Genomic DNA, 20,684 nt, shown 5'->3' with positions numbered 1-20,684 from the left:
TTTCCTGCAGAACATTCACACCAACCTCACCATGCATAGTCCATATCGTATAGTTTGGCATGAACCCCCTGGTAATCAAGTGCGATCGTATAGACTTAATTTGATGAAAGTTAATTTGATACTTGCAATCTTTGTATGGGCAGAAGACAGGGTTCCCATTCCTAGCATGGGATTTGGCATTGGTGATAAACTGGCTGACGCCATGCATGTACCGCTTGTCCGTTCGAGACAGATGCATCCACTCTCGATTCATCTCTGCACAAAAAATATTGAGACAGTAATTACAAAGAATTAAAAAGAAATCGAGCTTCATGAACAACAATTGTAGCTCGCAAGTACCATTTTTGGAAAACATTATTGTACACTAATTATTGAAAAATTGAAATTGGTAGCACAGCCCTGTAAATTGAAAATCGTAGTAAAAAACAATTATTGCACAATAATGAAGAACATCTATTCTACTCTACTTCTAAGAAATAATTATAGCATCACATACTAACAATGATGATCTTGACCACCATGGAATAATTAGCTAAAAATTTAAATGTGTTCATAGACACCAACCTTTTGAATAATGGATTCACCACAATTTGAGCCCTGCACAAATGTCCAATTGGAAAAGTGCTCTCTAGAATGGAGAAAGAACTAGAATGAGAATCAAGCAATGTAGCCATCAAAACGAAGATAATTAAGCAACAAAATCAAAGGAGTGGATGTTTGTTACTAACCTTAAAGCAAAAAGATCAAGTCATTCTTCAAAATCCAAGTCCTAGCTTCATGGTGAAGAGCAGACACAACAATGGAGGGAAGGACCCAAACGCGCGCCTCTGTTCTCGGGATGGAAGAGAGGAGGAAGCAGAGGATGGTTGTAGCCTTTTTATGAAATAGACTTATCACCATTGGTTGTTAGCTAGAACCGATAGTGATAGATCAAAATCACTATTGGCTCTTGGCTTAAACTGGTAGTAAGGGTTGCCTCATGTTCTCCAACCTTTTCCTAATCCAGCCCGAGTGTCCGATGAAAGGTTTGAGCGGTTGCCTGATCAATGTCCCAGACATCCCCGACCAACGCCAACCCCCTTGCCAATTTCACAGATAAACAGGTCACAACTAGTTACTTGGCTTGTCAACCCCATCCGCGACATGTGGTCTGTACGGGTGGTCACTCGGACTTACATATCCCAATACACGGTCCTTACTGCTCCACGAGCTACGTTGTAACACCTCGGGTGTTAGCCTTGCATAGCTTGACTTGCATAACATGAACATGGGCATCAAGCATTCATAAATCATCATTTACAATTGAAACATTTGATGGAAACATATGAAACATTACTTGTTATCTCGTGTTTCTTGAAACATATGCAACGTTTGCTTGTTTTTGCATGTTTCTTTGTACATATGCAAATGATCATGAATGTAAACATGTACTTGGTAGATTTGAGTCACCAAAATATTTTGGCAATGCTTAGGTTCACAAATGGAACATGGATCATGAATGTCATTTTCCATGGTCAAGTCTTAAAGGCATATTTCATGTGATTACTTTAAATAGCTCTATGAGTGACTACTACATGAAATGTTTAAATGACCTTGCAAATGGCTTAAACATGTTTAGAAGAACATTATGAACAACTTTGGTGTACATGGCGAGGGCTAAATAGATCACTAAGTCATAGTTCTTGTTCAAGTCATCTTTTGAATGTAGCATGTTTGACTAAAGTTGAACTAGGTGCTAGAGACCTTGCATGGAGGAGTTCACTAAATCAAAGTTGTAGTGTTTGACATAAGGAACAACTTTTATTTTTGGGTCATGGACTGATTTAGCTTCTAACATGCTTGAACGGGTCCCACAAAAACCAGCAAAATCCAGCTTTCAACACTTAATGAATTTTTCTAAGTCTAGGTTCACTGACCGACTGTCAGGCTGACATTGGGGATGATATAACTTGGTTTTGGTTGCGAATTAGAGCATGGTCCATTAAGAACAATTGAAGCTGGTACATGAGTCTACAAAATTTGTTTAGGATGTTTGCACGAAGGAGCCACGGATTAGCAGATATATCGACTTGAAAACGCGCTGTCAGGCATCACCGTTCGGGTCTGTACCGACTGAATCAGCTGATTCAGTGGCCGACCGCCTTTAGGCCATGGCCGCCGCGTGGAGGAGAAACGGCCGCGCGTCGCCTCTGCTCTGCCCAGCTAGGCCACGACATGCCCGAGCGCGGCCTTAACACCGCCAGCGCCCGCCCAAGCCATCCCGCGCCTCATTTCCCATTTTCTGCTCCGTCTTCCTCGCCGCAGCGATAGCCGAGCTCGGCCCGCACCTCCGCCATCGCCATAGCCAACGCCAGCTCGCCCTCGCTGCTTCTCCACCCCTGCAACGCCTCCACTAGTGCCCCAGCGACCCACTGCCTCCTCCCGTGCTCGCTGACCGTGCTTGGTAAGCCACCGCAACGCGTACGACCTTGCTGGAGCTTCACCGCGAGCCCCGTCACCGTGGCCGGAGCGCCACCGTCCACCTCTCCATGCGTTAGCTAGCGCATTGAGTGCGTCTTAGGTAGTATATGCTCGTCCGAGCTTGAGCTTGCTTCGCCGTGGCCTCCTCCGACGTGCCGCCGTCATTCCGCCCCGCCGTGCCACCATAGCCGCCGCCGTAGTCGCTAGCTCCGACGAGAAGGCCACCCACGTAGCTCAATCAATGCGCCAGGTCACCTAGGTCATGCCGTGATGATGTCACCGCCGGCAAGTTCGCCGTCAGCAAGCTTTGGTCGTGCCACTATCGCGCAGCGTAGCTGCTCTGTTTCTGCGTCGCTGACGTGTGGGTCCAACTGGCGAATGGGGCCCGGCTGTCAGCGACAGTAAGAGATAGGATAGGTCATTTGATTCCAGATTTTTCATTATTTTGTGATTTTCATATCTCCAGTTTGGTAGCTCCTAAATTTATGAAATAAATTTTGTAGTGTTCACTAGGAAGTGTAGTATTTAGTAAAAATATTATCTTGGCACTTACAGTAGAGATTTTGGCAGATTTAAATAGAGATTTGAAATGTGTTTTTGAATGCATTCAAATTTGTTTATTTTATATCTAGAGTTCCTGTGCTCCAAAAATTATGAAATTTTTGTGGTAAGCTATTCTTGTCATATAGAAACTCTGGTAAAAATTTGAGGATCAGTGCATGTGTAGATTTATAGTTATAGATTTTTCTTTTATGACTAGTTAATCCTTGCATGAATTTTCATAAATTAATTATGAGTCCAAAATTCATGAAATTTGTTGGAGGTAATCCTAGTACCATATGGATGCTAAGAAAAATAGGAAATCTATTGCTTGACACTTTTCAACAGGGTTTTCCATTTATGCTATTTCAAGCCTTGCTGCCTTATCATTTTTGTATAGAATGTTCTACTTAGTAAATGACATGAAATTTTTATAGTAGTCCTTTGATAGCATTAGTAAGGCACTATAAATTTTTGAGAATTTATGAAGTATATCTGATATATGTTTATTATTTAACCTAGATAACTAAATAAAATAATAAAGACAATTAAATGAATAGTTTGGGCTTCACCATTATGTTATCTTAAATATATTTGGTATGCTTAAACTGTTGGTAGATTTTATGTTGTCAAATTTTGAATGATTACATGAAGTAGAAGTATTATTACTTTATATTGCATATTAAATAGTTTCCGGGCTGATTCTAGAGTTTGATGAGTTGCATGTTGAAACCGATGTGACTGTAAAAATGGTTAATAACAAAGTTGTAGAGAATTTGATAAGCTTTCCAGAAAGTCTAGGATCACTGGATTTGGATTTGTAGAACTCCAGTTATGAGTGAAACAAGTAGCTGCCATTTTATGGTATAATCGATGCATTATGGAAGTAGATAATTAAATAACCGAGAAGAGATATGCACCTACTCAATAAACATGATGCACTTGTTAACATATATGCATTTGTAATACTTATGCCATACTCATGCATCTAGGATCGGAGGAAGAGATCACGTTGCTGGAATTCGAAGAAGCAGAGGAAGGGAACCAGTAGGAGGATCCGCAAGCCGCAGCTCCCGAAGGTGTAGAGCAGAACCCTGAAGAGCATCCAGACTGTCCTGACCACCGCCCTACTTCCTTTCTATGAGGCAAGCCCCGGAGCATTATAAGTCTCCCAGTAATTTACAAATGTTTACTTACGTATTTATGATTGATGCATTAGGTTATAAGAGTTGAATGAAACCACTTGATGCATGTACATTCCTTGTCCAAATATTACACCTTTAACCGGTATAGGTCCAGGATCGAATATATATGCTTAGCCATGCTTAGACCGGTAGAAGTCGGGTGATGTCCTGTCACCTATGAGATATAGGTGGATACCGGAGCACGGTTGGCTATATTTGCTATCATGGAACGAGAACCATGGGGTAAAAGTAAATCGAGACCGGACGGGAAGTCGATAGAGAAGCGACAAGACATGGAGGTCTTGGGTGTGGATTTATCCCCGTCTGTGTCGATTAAGGACCGTACCATTGTTGGTGCTTCTGACAAGATTGAACGCATGCCTCTCACTTAGCTGGCCGGATAACTCGTTCCGACCGCGAAGCCGAGTAATTCAACTCAGGCCAGGAATCGTTCTGTTGTGCGCTCCTTCCGGGGAACGATCAGACTGAGCCCAAGGGCAGGCTTGGCCTAAGCATCCTGGTATCTGGTGTTCCAGATTGTGCGGCACAGTATGGACCCACAAAATGTGTACCGGAGTTGTACCAAAGGTGACCTAAGGCTATCGTGGCTGGTAGACCTGGGTTTGTGTTAGGAATAAATTCCCAGCTGGTTGAAATTGATTCGAATCGCCGTCTCTCCTGGAGAGTGAGAAACTTGGCTAGTCCCAACATCGTAGTAACTGTGTTATGAAACATGATGGTTCGGATGAAAATGGAATTACAATACCTGCTATGGTTACTATTGTATGCTTCTAAATGATATATCACATGTTTGGCACAGGATAGTTGCTAATCTAGAAATGGATAGTTATAATTAACTTGATAAAGGAATCATAATTGTACAACTAGTCAATTGCCTTTTTCGCAAAATGTTGTCAAGTTACGTCCACTTATACAGCCTTGCATAATCCTTGGCGTCATTTTATTTCCGGTTCATGACGGGTAAGTCTAGCTGAGTACCTTCTCGTACTCAGGGTTTATTTTCCCATTGTTGCAGATGGCACTGTGTATCATGGTTATTGCAAGAGTTGCTTCTATCCCGCCGTGGATGAGGAGTAAGCCTTGGGCAGGCTTCTTTATATAATTCATATCTTTGCTTTTGTGGACCGTGATCTGGCTTGGCACTGTATCAAACTATGTTGGAAACTTTATCTTCGAACTTATTTGCTTCCGCTTTATTTATCAAACTCGGTTTGTAATAACTTTTATTCGTACTCTGATGACGAAATGTATCTGTGAACTCTATGTAATATGTGGCATGTATGTTGAATCCCGTACGATCTTGGTTGTTGTAAATCGTTTATCGAGACCCATCGTGGTACTCGACGGACTACCGGGTTTATATGGGTTCAAGTATAACAGTGCGACCGCTTGCGGATTGCCATTGTACTTGTATTCTTATAAATTGGTCGGTTCTGCGACATACGTCGTCTAAGATCCCACACTCACATGACCTACCCCCCACATGAGCAAGATATCCAAGTTATCACCAAGATTATCATATTAGGAATATTAGTCCTTATCCAGATTAGTTAGGTAAGTCAAGTTGCACCCTCATTGGTTTTAGTGGTTAATTATCTAGGTGTAACATCCTACATGCACGAGTATGAGTTCCCTTCTCATGCTCGACTTCTACCATTGCCCAAGCAACTAAGCATTAAGCGTTTCCATTCCCATTGTTTAGATGAGAGACTTCTATGGATTATTAAGCTACTCTAGGTGTAGTATGAGAGTGGTCATTATCCAAGACTACATGTAATGCATAACTCATAATACAACTTGATAAGTATCCAAAGTAGGGTTTATAATAGTGGGGTGTCTTTCTGGTAGTGCTGCCGATCCTGACGACTCCAAGCTAGCGGTGACTCGCACACGATCCTCACTATATGGGACAACCAAGCCTAAAAGAAGAAGACCGATGATTGGAGACGATCACGAGAGAGATAAGGAAACTAGGATTCCTACTTGGGATTTAGGAAGAGACATCTATTGTGACTCTATTGAGGGCACTAGCTGACCAACTCTAACATTCACTGTGGTTGTCGGACACTCCATCCTATTGGTGGATGCTCCGCTGTGCTGGATACCAGGGTGGGTTGTCTCGGGTTGACTCTATTTAGCTCTAGCGGATGCTTCGCAGAGTTCATAGATGCTCCAATGGGTTTTGGGTACTCTCATGTTATTGGGTTGCTAGGTGCATATTATTCATCGGATACTCCGATGTGTGTGATGGACAATCTGGTGGGATCTAAGTGCTCTTGGGTTCTCTTGCTGTGAGTCTTTATAATTTAGCGGATACTCCAATCGATCTTTGGATACTCCACTGTGTCCCCTGAAAGGTATTTAGGCTGTTGGTGGCTAAATCTCAGGTTTGATAGACACTCCGTTCTACTGACGGACACTCCATCAATCAGGCTACAGAACCTATTGTCTTGGGTTCTCAGGTAAAGGCTTAGGGATTCATGTCTAGATCTTTGGTGTTGGCTTGCCTACATGTGCTAGACATATCTCGTGTTATTGGGTTGCTTAGGGATTCACCCCTTGTGCCTAGAATGTGTTTCTATTGTTCTTCCGCACAAAAGTTTTGCACCCTAGATTCCAATCCTACTCTAGCATGGCAATTCTAGGAATGTAAAGATATGAAATGAATTGCTCAAATGTAAATGCTCAAACTAAATAGAGGGAAAGGAACACGGTGATGTTTTCCCGAGGTATTGGAGAGTCGCCACTCCCCACTAGTTCTCGTTGGAACACCCACGCAAGGGTGTAGCTCCCCCTTGATCCATGTAAGGATCAAATGCTCTCTACGGGCTGATTCTTTGACACTCCATCACAGTGAATCACCCACAACTGCTCACAAGTTGACTTGGGTCATCCACAAGCTCCGCTGGATGATCACCAAGCTCCCAATCACCACCGAGCCGTCTAGGTGATGGCGATCACCAAGAGTAACAAGCACAAACTCTCACTTGACCAAGACAAGCCTAATGAGTAAGGTGGATGCACACTTGCTACTCCCTATGCACTAATGAGGTCCTTAATCTTGGATTATCAAGTCTCAATCACCCCACTAGGCTCTTGCTCTCCCTTGCACTCCAAAGGGCGTTTCTTAGCTAAACAAATGGGCAAGAGACCAATGGACGAGTGGAGTAAGTATTTATACCCCCTCATTCAAAACATAATGTTTGCAGGCTGAGTCATCACTCAGTGGGCTGACCGAATGCTCCAGTCAGAGTGACCTGATGCTCCGATCAGTTGTGCTCGCCATTGTGCCAGAGAGAGCCATTAAGCTCTGACCGAACTCTGATCGGCGTCCGATCAGCACCCATTGGACACGTCCGGTCAAGAAAAAAACCTCTCTGGAACCTCTCTGGAGTAGACCCGATGCAGGCACCCTAGCATCCAGTACTCCTCCACTCAGCGTCTGTCCAGTACTAGACGACTAAAGTTGATTGACTGGACTCTGACCAGCGTCCGGTCATCACACACCGAATGCGTCTGGTCAAGAAAAAGCCTCTCTAGAACCTCTCTGGAGTGGACCAGACGCAGGCACCCCAGCGTCCGGTGCTCCTCCACTCAGCATCCGGTCAGTACCAAATGACTGTAGTTGATCAAATGAACTGACCAGACTCACCCTCCAGCGTCCAGTCACAGCCAATCCAGCGTCCGGTCAGTCATTTGACCCTCTATTCACTTCCAACTCGAAATCATATGTGAGTGAAGTTGACTTCAATTGATCTTAGGGCTATTCCTGAGCTACCTAGTGCTAGGTTTGACAAGTGTGCACCACACCTAACCCACTAGACTCACCTAGGTCAAGCTACTAGTCCATACCCCCCTGAATAGTATGGCCAAAGGAAAAACAGAGTCCTAAACTACTCTAAGTGTCTCTCCAACACCAAACGACACTTAGAACTAGTCCATCCTTAACCTTGTCATCTATCCTTTGAAAACTGAAATGATTTCCATTGACAGGGGCATGACAACCATGATTGCCCAATCAATTTCCATTACCATGACCTAACTTAAATTGCCTCTGCAAAACACATGTTAGTCATAATAATCTTGTGTCGTCATTAATCACCAAAACCCAACTAGGGGCCTAGACGCTTTCATGGGTGACAGCTCATTTCCTACTCTTATTGAAGTCGTTGTAGTCTTATCGGATGATCCGGTAGTCACGGTAGACTGTCCGGTAGGTCTCTGTCCTACTGGCTCTAAGTCCATAAATCTGATCTCTTCAATCTTAGGGCATGTTGAAGCCTATAACCACCTTAGTTATTCTTGACGGTCACCACATCCGAAGTTGGGCCCTTTGCGTGATATCTTTCTTTGTTGGTCGTTCGGTTGACCCTGGTTGACAAAAAGGTGAGAGTTTACGGTGTAACAGAACTTGGGTCGTTACACTTACTACCATGTAATACTAAAGTTGCTACTTTGTAATACTATAGTTGTACAACCTAAGGAGAAAATTATTAAAATAAGTATAAAATAAGCTGCCAACCAAGGGCCAAGTTATTATACAACCCAATCTATGACCCTTAATCCTAATACTTATTGCGATCCCTAATCCCATCCCAATTTGCCATGTATGTGTATGTGCTTTTCTTTTGTGGCAACTTATGTGTACAAAGAGTACTCTTTTGTGACAACTTATACATTGTAGGTGAGGTAGCTAATATGCAGGATTTCGGATTGCATTCCCTAAAAGGGTGACTAAAAACTAAAACTAATAAACATAAAAATAACTTGACTGAAAATTAGAAAAACACTAAAAATACTTAAACTAAATATAAAAAACATTGAAAAAAAACTCAAATAACTAAAACTTAAAGAAACAATGAAAAACAGAAAAAATGAAACTCAAACCTCAAAAAACTAAAAAAAGAAAAAAGAAAAAAATAAATTGTCGTAAAAGAAAGAAAAAATGAAAAAAAGTAGCACATGGTCGTCTGCTGCCGCTGAAACTCCTCCTGTCGTGCTTGAACCTGAGCAAGTGCAGCTGCGGTCTCCTATGCCTAGCGTGCCTGGTCCTATCTCATCCACTCAAGTATTGCTAGAAGTGCTGGGTCAGTTTGCGACGGCTGTGGTGGAGCTGAGCTGGTGCCACTGGCCTCTCTGTCGTGTGGTCGAGGAGCCATCTACGGAATCGGCTGATAGTCATCATCTGAGCTATCACTTGGGTCGCTCTCGACCACATCCTCCTGCTATGCATCAAGCTGCTCCTCCTCTATCGTTGCAATGCCCCTAATGATATCATCCTGCTGAGTTGTTGTCTCAGGATTAATAGGATACTCATACCAATAAGTTGCAACTTCTTTTCTGGAAGCCCATCTCTAAAGAACTCTGAGGTTAAGCGTGCTTGGCCTAGAGCAATTTCAAGATGGGTGACCGATCGGGAAATCTTTCCCGGGTGCACACGAGTGAGGACAAAGTGCGCAGAAAAGACTTGTGTGGGTCTGTGAGGGCAGTCTATGTCCTAGAAAAGCTGCCAGATGTAAGCGGACCCGGCCTCATAGAGGCGAGACGTTACAATACACTAGCCATAGGTGAATACGAGTTAGGCCCTCGTGGTAGCCCATCCTCAGAAGCAGAGTCCTCCTCATAATAGCATCAAGAAACTGAGTTGTAGGTGAAAGGTCATGTGGTGTCCTACTCAACCCCTCACCAAATGGCTCTGTGAGGCATGGTCTAATGAGATCTGTAGGTGGCACAAGTCCACCACCATGAGGGCATCTCAGAGGCTCTATCTATCCATAGCATACCTCGTGAAGGCAAATAGGTGACTCTAGAATCCTCAGTATCTCTCTGACCCTCGAGCTCTATAGCCTGTAGTCATGGCCTCTGAAAGCAAAATGAATAAACCTTTGTCTTGGGTCAATCCACAGAGAGGAGTAGAACTCACGAACCCATGATGGAACATAGCGACCTGTCCATCCAAGAAGATCTATGAACCCTAGCAGATAAGAGAGATGAGGATGGATCTGCTCACCTATAGCTGCAACTAAAGACTCTATGGAGCAGACCTGCTGAGATTTGAAGGAAAAACCACTGTTGAGATATGCATTATAGAAATCCTCCTACAGTATGGTGTAGAAATGCTCTGACGCACGCTCATCCCACTTTGGTGGACACCAATCCTCAAACTGAATGAACCGTAGTTGCTGCAGCTGTCTGGCTGTGGCTGCCCTCAGGTCAAGGTGAACCACCGGAGGTGGACCCTGTGGTCTAGGAGGTGGACGAGAGCCCTGACTCTATGTCTCAAGCCTCGGTGACACCTGAGTGCATGTGCGACTAGAGCATCAAAGCTGTGGCTATGTTGCCTGCTCTATCTCCTCAACCTACTCTCCCTATTGGGTGTCCTATGTATGCTCTACTGACTGTGTCTGCTACTCAGTCACCCCTGAGTCTGACTCTCTAAAAGGTCCTTGTTTGGTATTGGTAATTGAGTGATAACCTAGGTGGACTAATTGTGTTTATGTGAGATACACAGGTGATTAGTCCATAGGTAGATGTGTGTGAGCAACATATGCCATGAAGGTGGAAATGGCTCAGAGATGTTGCAAAGCTCACACATGTGATGATGAAGGAGATCATTGCACATGAGACATGACATTGATACTACTAGAGGCGCAAGAATGGCCGACGGTTATTAAACCGTTGGCCATTAATTTGTACCATCAGGAAGTACAATTGCTGAGCGTATGCCGTCGGGAAGCTCCCGTCGGGCATCAATGGTCGGGCATTCCCACTTTTACCGACCGGTAGTTAGTTATTGTATGGCTGACTGTATGTTTCCGATGGTTGACACTCGGCAATTAGTTGGTAAACACATCATTCGGCCTTTGGTCCGACATGAATTGCCGAGGGTTTCCCGATCGGGGATTTATTGCTTGACAGTTTTTTTAAACCCATCGGAAAACATATCCAGTCGGGGATTTGTTGCTTGATAGTTTTTTTAAACCCATCGGGAAACATATCCGGTCAGGGATTTGTTGCATGACAGTTTTTTAACCCATCGGGGAAACATATTGGCAACGGTGTTTATTAACCGTCTGGAATTAAATACTCTCGGTAGAATATATATGTGAAGGTTTTGGTTTTCCCACCGGCTAAAACTATTAAACCATCGGCAATATAGAGATGAAGCTGTTTTATTATAATCCATCATCCGATATTTCTTGGGATATTTTTTATAGCCGTAAATAATTAATATATGTAACCAGGAAGATCAATTACAAATGTTGAACATTCACAATTCATGACATTTCATAACCAGCTCTTTAATATTGAAAGGTACGGTCTAGACATTCTGAAAGTTTCTAAGAACATTCTTCAACATTACATAAATTAATGTTCAAATTAAAATACTTGACTAAGATACTACTCTGCTGTTTACAAGGCATAAGAAAAACTACTTAAAAGTGCCAGACTGCATATGTTGCATATAATCTCTTCTCATCACCAGGAAGCATCATCATCGAAAAAGTCTTCACCATTGTTCTCGTAATTTTGGCCATCATCTTGGGAATGGTATCCTTCATCATCATAATCATAGATGTCATCTTCATTTTCCTCACCACTATAGTCTGCTCCACCAATATTTTCCTCACCACTATAGTCTGCTCCACCAATGTTATCCTACAGAAGTTATAAAATTATTTTTATAAGCATATGAACCAGCTTGAATATATATAAGATAGATTTTGCAATAATTTTAGGTATGACACGGATACATTTGGAACACACTTAATACTTACATGATCAGATGCATTAGGAACAATTTTCTCATGCTCTCTAGCGAATGCAACCTCAGATTCAGAAGTAGGCTGCATGTCATGCATATATTAGTTTATACTTTGAAGGTTAGTATTGCAATGAATTGAGGTGGGAAAAATAAAATTCAAATCTGAATCAACTAGAGTGATGCTTGAGTTCATTGTAATAATTTGTGCTCTGTGAGGTAGCTGGTAAACTTACCAAGTTAGTTGTAGTTTCCTGAGCTAATGCATCAAAGTCCATTCCTTGTTTAGCAACAAGTGCCTGTTAAAACTTCATGGTTAGCCATAGGTATTTATTTGTACGCATATATTTATTCTAACAATAATTACCCGCACAACATGTTCAAGGTTGCTATATTCTTTTCGCAACAACAGATTTTCCCTTTCAAGTCGCTTCTCTTTAGCAGAAACATATGGTTGTGCACTTCTTTTCCTTGTCTTGATTGCTTCCTTCTCAGCAATACTAATTGCTCCATCACCAATTCCTAGCTTACCATGTGGCATTCTACCTGCACACTCATAAATGACACTTGCATCTAATTCGGGATGCTCAATTTTCCAATTCGTGCCATACTTTTTTCCCATTCCTTCCTCATATTGTGCCTTTTCCAAAAAAATATAGAAAAGCTGAGGATCAGTAACAAGACAACTACAAGAGCTATCAGCTAAATAATCCAACACTTACCCATTTATCAGCAGCATTCTGGTTGCACAACCTGCCATCATTTGTCCCTGGATTCAATTCATGATTATGCAGCCAAGCGCCACCAATTCCAGGGTCAACGCCAGTTTTTAGTGCCTGCAATTAAAGTGTAAGTATGCTTTGACATGGATTGAACATTGTACATCGGTAGTTTATGAAGTCACAACTTTTTGGTTTGGGTTCTTACCAGCCCATTGGAGTGTTGCTGGTAAGCTTCTTGAGCCACTGCGATGGTATACGTTATTATCTCCAGCTAGGCGATTTTGCTTTGCCTTTAAGGATGACTTTCTAAATTTTGATGTACTCCAGTGCTCACATAGCAAAGCCCAACCTTCATTGGTTGTAAAGTCTCTTGGTTTAACAGATATAAGTGCTTCTTTTGTTGGCCAATGATTTCCATATTCATCTACATCTTCTGGGGGCACATTACCATCCTTATATAGTTTCTTTGTGATAGCCCGCTTCTCTTCACTCAACATCTTAGGCACCATGTTTTTAAATTTTAACTCCAAGACAGCATCTGCCTCAGCTCTATCTTCTGGAAGACACTTGAAACGCCACTGCCATATTATTTATAGTAAGTTGCAGTTGAGATAACTTTTAAACAATAGCAAAGCTAGTTAGTAAGCTGTAGTTATTATGCACATGTGGCACATACCCAGAACTCTTCCAATACTCTCTTATCAGTTGATACCCCAGCTATGGTAGTCTTCTTGAAATCTTCCCATGTTAGCACTGGCTTCATCCCATTTATTGTATCAACAAAATCAGGATACATCTCGCGAACTAGAGCACCAATTACTGTTGGGGGTTTGCGAGAACTTTGATAAGGATGCACTTCCCAGTGCCTGATAATTTTATATTAAATCAAACGACATCATCATATAGGGATAAAAGATATAAAATACATAAGTGAAATGTTAAAGTAAGCAAAACATCATGGAACCAGTCAGTACTAAAAACTCCTACCTTACAGAAATGTGGAAAGTTAAAAATACAACATTCTTTATTTAGTCTTTGCAAGCTCTTTAAATAAATATGCTGGTGCATCCAACTATCTACAAGCAAGCTAGTGCACTAATGACATGACATTGTTCTCTATCATGGACAAACTGTACTTGCTAAAAATTAATCTGAACAATGAACACTTGAACACAAAATACTGAGACAATAGTCTATGTTAATACACAAGCGATAGATATAATATGGACACATAATTATACAAATTAAAGCAGCTACAATGTTACTTACTCTCCAACAGCCTTGATCGTGGGTCTTTCTCTTTCTGGAAGTCTTTCACCGCTATCAGTCCTTGATCGAGTATTTTTTTTCTCAATAGCTTGCTGACTTGCTGAAGCCAATCCATTATTTTCTCTTGCAGCAGCTGATGTGGAACGCACTGACCTTGATGATGACACAGGTTTGTGCTTCAAGCAGCCACTCATCCTGCTTCATACATGACAATAAGTATGTTGCATAAAATGTTTCTTAAACAGAACGAGTAGGCACCAATAAAATTAGGGGATACACAAGTAAAATAAGTGAAGTAAATCATCAGTCAAACAAGGATGCACCATATTTCAGATTGGGAAGACATATTTCTAGTTCAATATGAAAGCTAAATAATAAGATACTAATGTACATATTAAAAATAAGGATTCAATAATCATCATAATCAAATTCTAAGGAATCATCCGTGGTTTCCTCATCCTCGTCAATGTCTTCCAAGTCGCTATTTTCTTCAACTATTTGTTGCTCTTCGTCACTACTACTCCCATGATAAGAAATGTCATCCAATGGATCCTCAGTGCTGTTTTGCTTTTCTATAGTTTCAATATCTTGGGGATCAAGGACATCATCCAAGGCCTCTGAAGACACAGTTACATCATCAAACAAGCCATCAACATCAATGGAGAAGCTTCCCTGCAGCTCATCTTCTTGGAAAAATACATCTGTAATAGGTGGCTCATGTGCATCTACTGTGTCAAGGTTGGTTAAGGTCCTTGGTTGGATCTTGTAAACAACAGACCAATCACACAAATCACGCCTTAGAGATGGGTACTGCAAGTAGTATACTTGTGTGGCTTGGTGAGCCATGGCAAAGGGTTCAAAATTCACCAGCCTTGAAGATGGCTTGACTTCCACCAAACCTAATTTTGGTTCAGATCTAAGACAAGAAATTGGATCAAACCAGCGGCACTGTAAGAGAACCATTTCAATTTTTCTACCAGCATTAAAAGAAAGTTAGATAATGTCCTCGACTACACCATAATAGTCAAGTTGTTGATCATCTGAGGTGAATGATGTCAAACAAACCCCTGTGTTCACTGTGGTCAGCTTTGCACGGGAGTTTTCATATCGCTCTGACCTAAACCTATAGCCATTAACATCATACGAGCTATATGATAGTACTCTAGATTTGCATCCATTGGCTAAATTCCACAAGTCTTCATCTGCATCGGTATCCTTTCTACACTATAAAAATAAATAAGTCTGTTAGAATATATATACATGTGTTCATGAAATACGGCTAAGGTAATATGTCCTTACAGTTTTCTTAAACCAATCCACAAATTCATCTATCATCATTTTGTCAAGGACCTCCACTGACAACCTGGGGTTATTAGCACGCTTCTGTTCCATAAATGCCCTATAAATATATACAAGTTATAGAACCTCTGCTAGAACAGTTAAAAATTGTTATTTGCATCACTTACTCTTGATAACGATCAACAGTAGAGCAATTGGTCAAAATATACAGCCTCGCTGCATTCAATTCTTGTTCTGAGAGGTCACGAGGCACGCCCCTACCATGAAGGGTGCCTTGATATTGGAAAACATCTAAAGTGCAGCCATCATTCTTCACGTGTGTTCCCCTACTGTTGTATCTATCAACCTTTTTCCATCTAGTATGAACATGGTCAGCAAAATATCCAGAAAAAAAGTCAGTTATCTCTTTCACAATCTCAACCTCTACAATAGAACCCTCAACTCTAGCTTTGTTCTGCACTTTCAGCCCCAGGTCATGCATGTACCTAGCAAAATATTACTACAATGTTTAGTGATATAATAACAAAAAAATTTGAATCGAGTTGAACTAACTTATTTAGAAAAATTAATAATTACCTCTCATGTTGGTACATCCAGCGAAATGCCACAGGTCCGCCAACCCTTGCCTCATATGGAAGATGCACAATTAGATGTTGCATTACATTAAAGAACCCTGGTGGGAACATTTTCTCTAGCTTGCATAGAAGAACTGGAATCTCCTTCTCAAGTTCACGCATTCTCTCTCGATCAATTTCTTTGGCACATATTTGTCGATAAAAAAAACACAGTTCTGATATATCCTTCCATTCCTTCTCAGGGATGAAACCCCTAAGTGCAACTGGCAGTAGGCGCTCTCGATGATTATGTGTAAGTCATGGCTTTTTATACCAATAAATTTCTGCTTATCCAACTTTACAGATTTACTTAAATTAGCAGCAAAGCGATCTGGGAACTTCAGTTGCTTGAACCACTTGAAGATAACCAATCTATCATCCTTACTAACACAATATTTTCCCCTCGGTTTTGTCCATGTGCCATTGGGCTTCTTAATCAAATCAAAAGTTGGGCGATCACAAAGCATAGCCATGTCAAGACGTGCTTTAATATTGTCCTTAGTTTTATCTGAGATATCTAGAGTTGTGCCTAATAGTGCCTCTGCAACATTTTTCTCATTGTGCATGAGATCAATGTTATGTCGGAGAAGCAACTTTTTCCAGTATGGCAATCGCCACAAACAACTAATATCTGTCCAATTGTGCGACTTCCCAAACCCTTTATATTTATTGTTACCTTTGCTATCAAGAGTTAGATTATTTAACTGTTCCAATATCTCAGCACCAGTTAGGTGCTTTGGTGGAGGATCTGTAATTCTAGTTTTCTTTTGAAAACACTTCACACTTTTGCGGAATGCATGGCTAGCTGGAAGAAATCTCCTATGGCAATCAAACCAGCAAGGTTTGTGCCCATGCTTCAAATTAAATGTCTTAATGTCAGACCCACAAATTGGACAAGCTAGCTTTCCATGTGTGCTCCAGCACGCTACTAAGCCATATCCAGGAAAATCATGAATGGTCCACAACACAATTGCCTTCATGGTGAAGTTTTCCTTTCTATAACAATCGTAAGTAAGAGAACCTTTTTCCCATAAATCCAAGAGCTCATCAACTAGTGGTTCCATGTATACATTGAAGTTCTTCCCCGGGTGTTCACGACCAGGAATAACGAGTGCAAGGATGATGTTGCTCTTTCTAGTGCACATTTCAGGAGGGAGGTTATACGGAACAACAAAGACAGGCCAACAAGAGTATGGGGCAGCGTGAGCACTAAAAGGTGTAAAACCATCAGTTACCAAACCAAGACGCACATTCCTAACCTCTTTGGCAAAATTTGGATACAACTTGTTAAATTCCATCCAAGCTTCTCCATCCGAAGGGTGAGCCATAACATTATCATTGTTGCGGGGTTGTGCATGATATCCCATGTGCTTTGCCGTGTTCTGTGACATGTACAGGCGTTGTAGCCTTTGAGTAATTGGAAGGTAACGCAAAACTTTTTTTGGTACTTTCCTAGATTTCTTTCCTCTAGTTGGCTCCTCATACCGAGATTCACCACAGATAGAGCAACTTTCTTTATCTTTGTTAGTTTTGTAATATATCATGCATCCATTGGGGCATGCATCAATCTTCACATAAGGCATTCCTAGGCTATGCACAAACTTCTTAGACCTATAAAAGTTTTTAGGGACATCCTTGGCAGCCTCATCTCCAATAACTTCATGTAAAAGATTCATTATTTCATTGTAACCGGCTTCAGAAAGATTATATTGTGTTTTTATGGTCATAAGTCGTGCTACAATGGATAGGCGGGAGTGAGACGTCTTGTCATGTAGTGGTTTATCTACTTCCTCTAGCAGCTCATATAACTCCTTTGCTGCTTGAGTTGGCTCCTCACTTTGACGGACACCTTCGGCTCCAATAGCATCAAATAGCATTTCACTCATCCTATCTGAGCTACCTACATATTCATTGTCTGCTTGATCATTTACATCAGACTCCCCATGCCTAGTCCATCTCTCATACCCCAACTGGAAACCATTGCGGCATAAATGCATCTCCATTTCATCCCTTTTCCTCTTGTGGCGACAATCACACTTAGTACATGGACACTTAGATCTCCCATCTTTAGCAGCTTCAGGTAATGAAAAGGCATGGTCCAGAAAGGTGTCCAAACCAGCTTTCCAAACTGGACTAAACAAGCTACCTTTCCGCTCATTGTACATACAACTACGATCCTCACCCATGGAACGTACCTACCTAAATATTAGAATTCACACTTTAGGAAAAAAATAAAGTTACTTTCATATATGTATGGTTCAGATAGTGTCAAAGCAGTCAGCTTTCCACCCACACATAAATAATTATAGTGCCACAAGAAAAATAATCCGCTGCGCACAGAGAGGGATGGAGGGAGAGAGATGAATAGTAGAACGAGACCTTAAGTTCTCTGAGTTTGCGTTCACGCCAACACTGGTCACCCACCCAATCTCCAGTCACCCACACCTTAGCACACCAGCACAGTAAAAGAGAAGATGATTGGAGCAGCAAAAAAATTAATTCGAGAGAGAAAATATGTAGTGAGAAATAACTAGTATAGAAAATCAATTATCAATGATGCAAGACAAACACTACAATATAAGGATGATCACCTAACTCCTAAGATTTCCCTAATTGCTAATGATCAGATTGTACATCTAAAGTACCACATACTCAGAATCCACAGTTCATACTAATATTCAGAAAAATTAGGACATGCTTCACACAGAACACTAAATATTAAACACAGCAGAATGTTAACAAGATAGCAGTCTAAACATTGCTCTTGTCAACTATGAAATATACACAAACAAGATAGCATAATTAGAACAACTCCTTCCACTTGGATTCTACCCTTCCTATTCAGTTCAGTCTACACAAGTAATCCACTTTCCATCTTATTAGTGTAGCACCAACCGTCCAGCCCATCTCAGAACACAATTAATTAACTGAACCCCAATAACAAGGCAGCAATAGTCAAACAAAGATGAATGCAGATTACAGATTGAATACAAAACCTAATAAAAAGAGCTATCATTGATATCCAAAGAACAACGGTAGGATTCTTGACTATGGAGCATAAGGCACAAAAGAGGACAGCAAAGGGGTTCGCTTTGTACCTTAAGAAGAAGATCAGATGTGTGGCGGCACAGATGCTGATTGATTTAATCCGCGGGTGCTCGGTGTCGGCGGGCGGAACGAGATGTGCTTCGCCCCTCCTGCAGGAGGGTCTCAGCAACTAGCTGCACACCCTATGATCACCCTTCGATTCAATCGGAGTGGGCGGCGATAAAACCTGAGACGGTTCGTTTGGGAACGTGGAGGAGAGATTTACGGGATATGCGGCGTTTTTAGGTGCGGACGCGGGAGATTAGGCTTCGTTTCGCGCTAAAACTATATCGCTAGTCTGCCCCCTTTTCGTCGTCCTGATTTCGGGCTCTGGATAATATTCCATTTGATTCGAAATAAATAAATATATTCTTACCATGTCAAACATACTAGCGCGCTTCTTCCCCATGGCTTCAGCCTCCACCAGATTGCAGAGTGAGCGCCGCCGCCGCCGCCGCTGCGAGCGATAGCGCGTGAGCCTCGGCTTCGAGAGGGGAGGGCAGAAACGGAAGGCGGCTGTAGTGTGTGTGTGGGCTTTGGGCTTTGTTGGCCTGGGGCCTCGGGTCCGCTGAGCTAGGCAGCAACTTTTCTCGAAGGGATTGAAGTCGGCCGCTTCGGCACGACACGTTGGCATATAGGAACAAGGCTGTACCCGTCATTTGTTTTAAAAAAAAATAGACTCTAGATTTAACTCTCGTAGATGCAACTGTTGTAGATGCTACTATAATGTTCGTGCACGTATATACTTCATGTATATCTTTTCCATGTACAACTCTTTGCGTACTACGTGTACGGTAAAATCAATTGTCTAGTCCGATGCCAGTGACAAACGCAATCTGGTAGTTGTGTGATCTACTCTGCTTGCCGCGTAGGGCAGTTATCACTGTATTGGGCGTTTAGCATGGTCGTAGAGCCACATGTTTGATGACAACGATGATGCATGTTGATGCAGTGAAAATTAGATGCAGGTAGAGGTTGCAGATCTGTTCCGCTAATAACATCGGATGTCGACGTCGTCGAAGTAGTCGCGACGAGACATCGGTACGAGCGTTAGCGTCGAAGATCGGCAGTGGCTTCAACGACGATGTCGACGTAGAGCTTGTTGTGCTGATAACGTGTTATAAAACATGTTGCCAGCGGTTAGGACCTTTTCCTCTCCATCTCTCATGATCAATATAGTATATGAAAGTAGAAGAACAAATAGACACATGATAGGAAGATTATTCTTTATTTCTCTGAGTATTCGGTGATTACAACATAGAGCTCTCACATATATATAGTCCTGCCAAGGTCTAAGAGTTTAGTAAGAGCCCACATACAAATGGATTAGGATTAAGATTCCCCCTTTTCCTTTCCTCCCTTTTCGAATAGAGTCCGTATGTTTTACAACAATTATTAGGATTGTCGTAGCCATTGATATTTACAAATTACTAGCGTCTTAGAACTGGACTGTATACCTAATCAATTTTTCGCGGCAACAAGGCCCTATTCGTTTCGCTGAAATTTGGCTTATGCTAATTTGTTGTGATAATAAATCGCTATTCATTCGCTGAAAAGTACCGCTGAAGTAGTTCAAGCGAACATGGCCACAAGTTATTCTAACTTTTATATATATATATATATATATATATATATATATATATATATATATAGCGAACAGGGCCACAAGTTATTCTAACTTTTATATATATATATAACACGGGGTTATGATTCTAAGTCACATACG

At 41.6% G+C, this 20,684-nt stretch overlaps 1 protein-coding gene and 1 pseudogene across 2 annotated transcripts; both read right to left on the bottom strand.

Annotated features, from left to right (window-relative positions):
* Positions 1–11,613: 11,613 nt before the first annotated feature.
* Positions 11,614–18,320, bottom strand: LOC136452470 (uncharacterized). 2 transcript variants are annotated; one of them, XM_066453086.1, is made up of 9 exons: positions 18,251–18,320; positions 13,959–14,153; positions 13,366–13,555; positions 12,895–13,267; positions 12,690–12,803; positions 12,335–12,607; positions 12,204–12,266; positions 11,984–12,052; positions 11,614–11,864 (listed from the first exon to the last, which is right to left on the bottom strand). In XM_066453086.1, the coding sequence occupies exons 6-9, from the start codon at positions 12,587–12,589 to the stop codon at positions 11,685–11,687; spliced, it is 567 nt and encodes a 188-aa protein (XP_066309183.1). In that variant the 5' UTR covers positions 12,590–12,607; positions 12,690–12,803; positions 12,895–13,267; positions 13,366–13,555; positions 13,959–14,153; positions 18,251–18,320; the 3' UTR covers positions 11,614–11,684. The 2 variants fall into 2 exon arrangements, 1 of the variants encoding a protein (XP_066309183.1); XR_010758837.1 differs by lacking the exons at positions 11,614–11,864; positions 11,984–12,052; positions 12,204–12,266 and having other exon boundaries at positions 12,585–12,607.
* On the bottom strand, positions 14,367–17,880 carry LOC136452469 (uncharacterized; annotated as a pseudogene).
* Positions 18,321–20,684: the final 2,364 nt, after the last annotated feature.

Source organism: Miscanthus floridulus, chromosome 5, assembly GCF_019320115.1.
Source record: "Miscanthus floridulus cultivar M001 chromosome 5, ASM1932011v1, whole genome shotgun sequence".
NCBI classification, from domain to species: domain Eukaryota; kingdom Viridiplantae; phylum Streptophyta; class Magnoliopsida; order Poales; family Poaceae; genus Miscanthus; species Miscanthus floridulus.
The sequence above is the reverse complement of the archived record's forward strand: the minus strand, read 5'-3'. Positions and strand labels throughout refer to the sequence as shown.

Bases quoted from the DNA above. Each gene is read 5' to 3' on its own strand.
- LOC136452470 (XM_066453086.1), bottom strand. From the start codon at position 12,589: ATGGGAAAAAAGTATGGCACGAATTGGAAAATTGAGCATCCCGAATTA. The intron at 12,053-12,203 runs GTAAGTTTACCA...CATGACATGCAG, and splicing joins AGGAAACTACAACTAACTTG to CCTACTTCTGAATCTGAGGT. The intron at 11,865-11,983 runs GTAAGTATTAAG...TAACTTCTGTAG, and splicing joins TTCCTAATGCATCTGATCAT to GATAACATTGGTGGAGCAGA.